Source organism: Salmo salar, chromosome ssa22, assembly GCF_905237065.1.
Source record: "Salmo salar chromosome ssa22, Ssal_v3.1, whole genome shotgun sequence".
NCBI classification, from domain to species: domain Eukaryota; kingdom Metazoa; phylum Chordata; class Actinopteri; order Salmoniformes; family Salmonidae; genus Salmo; species Salmo salar.
This window is the reverse complement of record NC_059463.1, coordinates 1,051,931-1,060,000: the sequence shown is the minus strand read 5'-3', so window position 1 is coordinate 1,060,000 and position 8,070 is coordinate 1,051,931. Positions and strand designations below refer to the sequence as shown.

The 8,070-nt window shown below is 44.0% G+C and overlaps 1 protein-coding gene across 3 annotated transcripts in view; it reads right to left on the bottom strand.

Annotated features, from left to right (window-relative positions):
* Positions 1-8,070, bottom strand: part of LOC106582629 (protein MTSS 2) — a 156,306-nt gene that overhangs the window by 20,208 nt on the left and 128,028 nt on the right. For 2 of the 3 annotated variants that reach the window (XM_014165855.2, XM_014165856.2), the window contains exons 10-11: positions 4,548-4,626; positions 4,040-4,165 (exon numbers count right to left, since the gene is read on the bottom strand). In XM_014165855.2, the coding sequence (XP_014021330.1) occupies positions 4,040-4,165; positions 4,548-4,626 (205 nt within the window). The remainder of the gene's footprint in view (positions 1-4,039; positions 4,166-4,547; positions 4,627-8,070) is intronic. The other variant, XM_014165857.2, reaches the window with a different exon arrangement.

Genomic DNA, 8,070 nt, shown 5'->3' with positions numbered 1-8,070 from the left:
TATACATATATATATATATATACATATACATATATTCACATACATATATATACACATACACACACATATATACATATATATATACACATATACATGCATGTGTGTGTGTGTGTGTGTAAAAAGTATTTAATAAGATTATTTCATTCATTCAGATCGAGGATGTGTTATTTTAGTGTTCCCTTTATTGTTTTGAGCAGTACATATATGTATATATGTGTGTATATATATATATATATACACACATACACACATACATACATATATACACATATACATACATATATACACATATACATACATATATATACATACATATACATACATATATACATACACATATATACATACACATATATATACATATACATATATATACACATATACATACATATACATATATATACACAAATATATATACATATACATATATATACACAAATATATATACATATACATATATATACACAAATATATATACATATACATATATATACACAAATATATATACATATACATATATATACACAAATATATATACATATACACACATATATATACACATACATATATATACACACACATATATATACACACACATATATATATATTCACACCGCGTGGCCGCTGCCACTCTAACCTGGTGGTCCCAGCGCGCACGACCCACGTGGAGTTCCAGGTCTCCGGCAGCCTCTGGAACTGCCGGTCTGCAGCCAACAAGGCTGAGTTCATCTCAGCCTATGCTACCCTCCAGTCCCTAGACTTCCTGGCGCTGACGGAAACATGGATTACCACAGATAACACTGCTACTCCTACTGCTCTCTCTTCGTCTGCCCACGTGTTCTCGCATACCCCTAGAGCATCGAGCCAGCGGGGTGGTGGCACTGGAATCCTCATCTCTCCCAAGTGGACATTCTCTCTTTCTCCCCTGACCCATCTGTCTATCTCCTCATTTGAATTCCATGCTGTCACAGTTACCAGCCCTTTCAAGCTTAAGGAGATGTTTATCTTTAAAAGGGTGTAAAATAGTTGTATGTTTGAAAAATTTGAATTTTGACATTTATTTGGATTCAAATTTGCCGCTCTTGAAATGCACCTGCTGTTGATGGAGTGCACCACGGGTGGCACGCTAGCGTCCCACCTAGCCCATAGAGGTTAACATCCTTATCATTTATCGCCCTCCAGGTTCCCTTGGAGAGTTCATCAATGAGCTTGACGCCTTGATAAGTTCCTTTCCTGAGGATGGCTCACCTCTCACAGTTCTGGGTGACTTTAACCTCCCCACGTCTACCTTTGACTCATTCCTCTCTGCCTCCTTCTTTCCACTCCTCTCCTCTTTTGACCTCACCCTCTCACCTTCCCCCCCTACTCACAAGGCAGGCAATACGCTTGACCTCATCTTTACTAGATGCTGTTCTTCCACTAATCTCATTGCAACTCCCCTCCAAATCTCCGACCACTACCTTGTATCCTTTTCCCTCTTGCTCTCATCCAACACTTCTCACTCTGCCCCTACTCGGATGGTATTGCGCCGTCCCAACCTTCGCTCTCTCTCTCCCGCTACTCTCTCCTCTTCCATCCTATCATCTCTTCCCTCTGCTCAAACCTTCTCCAACCTATCTCCTGATTCTGCCTCCTCAACCCTCCTCTCCTCCCTTTCTGCATCCTTTGATTTTCTCTGTCCCCTATCCTCCAGGCCGGCTCGGTCCTCCCCTCCTGCTCCGTGGCTCGACGACTCACTACGAGCTCACAGAACAAGGCTCCGGGCAGCCGAGCGGAAATGGAGGAAAACTCGCCTCCCCTGCGGACCTGGCATCCTTTCACTCACTCCTCTCTACATTCTCCTCTTCTGTCTCTGCTGCTAAAGCCACTTTCTACCACTCTAAATTCCAAGCATCTGCCTCTAACCCTAGGGAAGCTCTTTGCTACCTTCTCCTCCCTCCTGAATCCTTCTCCCCCCCTCCTCCCTCTCTGCGGATGACTTCGTCAACCATTTTGAAAAGAAGGTTGACGATATCCGATCCTCGTTTGCTAAGTCAAACGACACCGCTGGTCCTGCTCACACTGCCCTACCCTGTGCTTTGACCTCTTTCTCCCCTCTCTCTCCAGATGAAATCTCGCGTCTTGTGACGGCCGGCCGCCCAACAACCTGCCCACTTGACCCTATCCCCTCCTCTCTTCTCCAGACCATTTCCGGAGACCTTCTCCCCTTCCTCACCTCGCTCATCAACTCATCCTTTACCGCTGGCTACGTCCCTTCCGTCTTCAAGAGAGCGAGAGTTGCACCCCTTCTGAAAAAACCTACACTCGATCCCTCCGATGTCAACAACTACAGACCAGTATCCCTTCTTTCTTTTCTCTCCAAAACTCTTGAACGTGCCGTCCTTGGCCAGCTCTCCTGCTATCTCTCTCAGAATGACCTTCTTGATCCTAATCAGTCAGGTTTCAAGACTGGGCATTCAACTGAGACTGCTCTTCTCTGTGTCACGGAGGCTCTCCGCACTGCTAAAGCTAACTCTCTCTCCTCTGCTCTCATCCTTCTAGACCTATCTGCTGCCTTTGATACTGTGAACCATCAGATCCTCCTCTCCACCCTCTCCGAGTTGGGCATCTCCGGCGCGGCCCACGCTTGGATTGCGTCCTACCTGACAGGTCGCTCCGACCAGGTGGCGTGGCGAGAATCTGTCTCCGCACCATGCGCTCTCACCACTGGTGTCCCCCAGGGCTCTGTTCTAGGCCCTCTCCTATTCTCGCTATACACCAAGTCACTTGGCTCTGTCATATCCTCACATGGTCTCTCCTATCATTGCTATGCAGACGACACACAATTAATCTTCTCCTTTCCCCCTTCTGATAACCAGGCGGCGAATCGCATCTCTGCATGTCTGTCAGACATATCAGTGTGGATGACGGATCACCAGCTCAAGCTGAACCTCGGCAAGACGGAGCTGCTCTTCCTCCCGGGGAAGGACTGCCCCTTCCATGATCTCGCCATCACGGTTGACAACTCCCTTGTGTCCTCCTCCCAGAGTGCTAAGAACCTTGGCGTGATCCTGGACAACACCCTGTCGTTCTCCACTAACATCAAGGCGGTGACCCGATCCTGTAGGTTCATGCTCTACAACATTCGCAGAGTACGACCCTGCCTCACACAGGAAGCGGCGCAGGTCCTAATCCAGGCACTTATCTCCCGTCTGGATTACTGCAACTCGCTGTTGGCTGGGCTCCCTGCCTGTGCCATTAAACCCCTACAACTCATCCAGAACGCCGCAGCCCGTCTGGTGTTCAACCTTCCCAAGTTCTCTCACGTCACCCCGCTCCTCCGCTCTCTCCACTGGCTTCCAGTTGAAGCTCGCATCCGCTACAAGACCATGGTGATTGCCTACGGAGCTGTGAAGGGAACGGCACCTCCATACCTTCAGGCTCTGATCAGGCCCTACACCCAAACAAGGGCACTGCGTTCATCCACCACTGGCCTGCTGGCCCCCCTACCTCTGAGGAAGCACAGTTCCCGCTCAGCCCAGTCAAAACTGTTCGCTGCTCTGGCACCCCAATGGTGGAACAAGCTCCCTCACGACGCCAGGACAGCGGAGTCAATCACCACCTTCCGGAGACACCTGAAACCCCACCTCTTTAAGGAATACCTAGGATAGGATAAAGTAATCCTTCTAACCCCCCCCCTTAAAAGATTTAGATGCACTATTGTAAAGTGGTTGTTCCACTGGATATCATAAGGTGAATGCACCATTTTGTAAGTCGCTCTGGATAAGAGCGTCTGCTAAATGACTTAAATGTAAATATAATAATTGTACTTTTCCAGTGAGCAGCAGGTCAAATTAAGGGCTAATAGTAAATTATCCAAAGCTGTTTTTCTCCCTCTCACACAGATGCAGTACTCTCACATACCCACACAGTAACAGACACTGGACAAATACAGACAACACACATTATTATGCACACACACATTTACATGGGGGCCATGCGTGGGGGTTTACGCCACAGTGGGTATACAGGGGGCCAGTAAGGGGGTGTGTGTTCTCACAGTGGTGTCTCTGTGGCTGGTTTGGCTGGCAGAGCGGGCGGAGGTAGTTGGCGAGTTGCCCTCGCTGAGGGAGCGTGCGGTGCCGTCCCAGCCCTCAAAGCGTGCCAACGGACTGGGCGAGCGGCGCTACCAACGAAGGGACGATGGGAGGGAGAGAAAATGGTTTGTGTTTCAAGCAGCGGAAGTTGTAAAGGGTACTGCCTAACATGAGTAACTCAGGTTGAGGGAGGAGGCCAGACAGAGCAGCGTCTTTCTTTTAAACTGTTTACTGGGGTTTAGATAAACAGTACTCAAGTTAAGAAAAGGGCAATAGTTTGAACTTTGAATGTAAGAATCAATGATGCTGCAGTGGACTGAAGTTTTCTTTCAAATTAGTTGAAATCAAGCCCCCTGGGCAAAAGTGCAGCACTGGGGTGAGATTATGATTGATGCATTTGAAAAATTCAGCAGCCAAAAGAATAAAGGGCACTTGGAGCACTTCAAAAAGGAGAAAGTCAGTCAGTCTTACCTGTGCTGGGTCTATGGAGGGCAGGCAGAGGTGAATGCCGTCCACCGAGGTGGCGATGGAGTCCAGAGAGGGGACGTACCTAACAGTTGTAGTTACAGAGAGAGTGAGAGAGTGAGAAAGTTTGTGGAAGAGAAATAAATCATATTAATGAAAAAGAGTAGGAAATAAAAAGAGAAATAAAAAAGGAGAGAAAGACAAGGCATTCAAAACTGGCACCATTTCTTCTGAAATGGAGCCAAGCGACAGTGTGTGAACAAAACTTCAGAAATAAATTTAAACCATTTTTTTTAAGGAACTCAGTCAGGCTTTCAACGTACTCTTGAAATTTGTAATAGTAGAATGCACAAGGTTCAATTTGGAAATGCAGTGCAAAATCAGTTTTCCTCGTCATGTCAGTCATTGCATACCTTAGAGCAGGGGTTCCCAAACTTTTTCACTCGTTGCAAAGAAAATGTTGCAGTTTTAAAGCACATTTTCTTGCTAATCTATACATTTTGCCATGTCTAATGTGTATTCATGTGATATGAGTCATAAAAATTACAATATCTATGGACAATTATTATTATTTTTTATCATTAACTGACATGGGCTAGTTGATCTGGAGTTATAAAGAGTTATAAATAGCTAAGGTATGCAATGACTAACATGACAAGAGAAAGGGGGGCCTGAGTGAAAACATTTGGGAAACCCTGGCCTAGAACACAAAATCCCCAAAGCAAATCACAGCAGACATAAATCACATAGCCAACTCAACTATATGAGCCTCTTTATCTAGCCATGAGGTCACCTAGGCAGAGAGCTACTGGTGATGGCAAGTCTTTATGTGGCTTGGCTAGCTAACTAATCGAGCTAACTTTTTGAATGATGCAGCAACACGGCACTGGCATTTCACCTGCCCCAGTTCCCCAGTATATTTTCTTCGATAGCGTTGCACAGAGGTATCGATGCACAGAAATAAGCACATAATATAAAACATAAATTCACAAATAATCCTAAAACTACCGTAATTTCCAGACTATTAAGCGCACCTGAATATAAGCCGCACCCACTGAATAATTTTTTTATTTTATTTTGAACATAAATAAGCCGCAGGTGCCTACCGGTACATTGAAACAAATGAACTTTACACAGGCTTTAACGAAACACGGCTTGTAACAAAAATAAATAGGCTTTAACGAAACACGGCTTGTAACAAAAAATAAAACATTTGCAGTAAGCTTTTTGCACTGAGTCAATTCCTCACGCTGCTGTTTCCAACGTCTTATCATCGACTCATTAAGACCAAGCTCCCGTGCAGAGCTCTATTTCCTTTTCCAACAGCCAGATCAATCGCCTTCAACTTGAAAGCTGCATCATATGCATTTCTCCGTGTCTTTGCCATGATGAGGGTGACAAAATGACTACCGTAATCAGAATGATGGGAAGTTTGAGCGCTCAATTTAATCTAAACAGTAAACAAAAAAGTTGTTTGACCTTAACCCGTTCGGCAATTTCATTGGTCTAATGAAAGCTTCATGCCGCCAAAAAACTGAGCACGTCACAGAATGTGTTTAAAAATAAATGGAAAGCGGGAAAATTCCATATATTAGCCGTGTCATTGTTTAAGCCGCGAGGTTCAAAGCCTGGGAAAAAAGTTGCGGCTTATAGTCCGGAATTTATGGTAAGTAAGAAAACTGAAAAAAAATCACCCTGCACACATTAAAGTTCAGTGTCACAATTTAGGCTTGTATTAAATCAAGAAAAATCTAAGATGATACAACTACTTCAAATAATTTTAAATCACAACAAAAATGCACATTTGTTGCTGAGGTTGCAAGAATATTATCCAATTATGAAGTGTGGCCGAAATTGATTTCAGATAGTATCCCGTTATGAAACTAGATGGTAACTTTACAACCAAAGTTGTGGGGCTTGCTTTAGGTCTTTAAATGTATTTTTGTGGTAATGGAAGAAGTTAAAAAAGTTGTACTTAAATATTTAAAGCCATTTCTAAACTACAGTTGTTGCATGTGAAAACTGAAAGATAAGACAGATCTGTCAAAAGATTGGAATAAAAGGAAGAATCATGTGGACAAAACTGGTAGGTAAGCAAAGCAACTGAATCGTTCAAGCTGTGGGTTTCAGGTAAATAGATGCACAATTTAGTTTTGTAAAACGTTCAGTGTAAATTAAGTTTGCTTTTAGTTGAATGATGTAATGATTAGAGCGTTATAGGCTATTATTTGGGGAGATGAATATGACGGCGCATCTAGTGATGACAGCTCTTTAAAAGTACTTTTGTGGTCAGTAGTTGTGGTGTTGTAGTCATTGCGTGTATGGTTCATTAGTTTTGTGGTCAGTAGTTGTATGGTTGTGGTCAGTAGCTGTGTGGTTGTGGTCAGTAGTTGCGCTCCATAGTGGTCAGTAGTTTAGGTAAGTAGTTGAGGTCAGCGTAGGATAATCAGCCCTTCCCCCTCAGAGGACAAAATGCATCTCTGCTACAGTATCCAGAGGACTGACTATTGTGACAGAATAATGCTATAGTATCCATGTTTGGTATCCATCTGAAACTTGTTCACTGAGGATAACTCTAGTGCCTTCGGAAAGTATTCAGCCCCTTGACTTTTTCCACATTTTGTTAAAGCCTTATTCAAAAATGTATTAAAATGTTTGTTTTCCCCACTCATCAATCCACACATAACACCCCACAATGACAAAGTAAAAACAGATGTTTAGAAATTTTAGCTAATTTAAGCTCTGTCAGGTTGGATGGAGAGCGTTGCGGCACAGCTATTTTCAGGTCTCTCTAGAGATGTTTGATGGGGTTCAAGTCCTGGCCAGTCAAGGACATTCGGAGACCTGTCCCGAGGCTACTCCTGTGTTGTCTTGGCTGTGGGCTTAGGGTTGTTGTCCCTCACCCCAGTCTGAGTTCCTGAGCGCTCTGGAGCAGGTTTTCATCAAGGATCTCTCTGTACTTTGCTTCGTTCTTTTCCTCCATCCTGACTAGTCTCAGTCCCTGCCACTGAAAAACATCCCCACAGCATGATGCTGCCACCACCATGCTTGTGCAAGGTCTTTGTGGTTCCAAACTTCTTCCATTTAAGAATGATGGAGGCCACTGTGTTGTTGGGGACCATTAATGCTGCAGACATTTTTTGTTACCCTTTCCCAGATCTGTGCCTCGACACAATCCTGTCTCTGAGCTCTACGGACAATTCCGTCGACCACATGGCTTGGTTTTTGCTCTGACATGCACTGTCACTGTGGGACCTTATATAAACAGGTGTGTGCCTTTCCAAATCATGGCAAATTAATTGAATTTACCAAAGGTGGACTCCAATCAAGTTGTAGAAACATCAAGGATGATCAATGGAAACAGGATGCACCTGAGCTCAATTTCGAGTCTCACTGCAAAGGGTCTGAATATTTATGTAAATAAGTATTTTACTGTTAATATATTTGCAAAAATGTAAAAAAAAAAAAACTGCTTTCACTTTGTCATTATGGGGTATTGTGTGTAGATTGCATAGGATAAAAAAAAGTA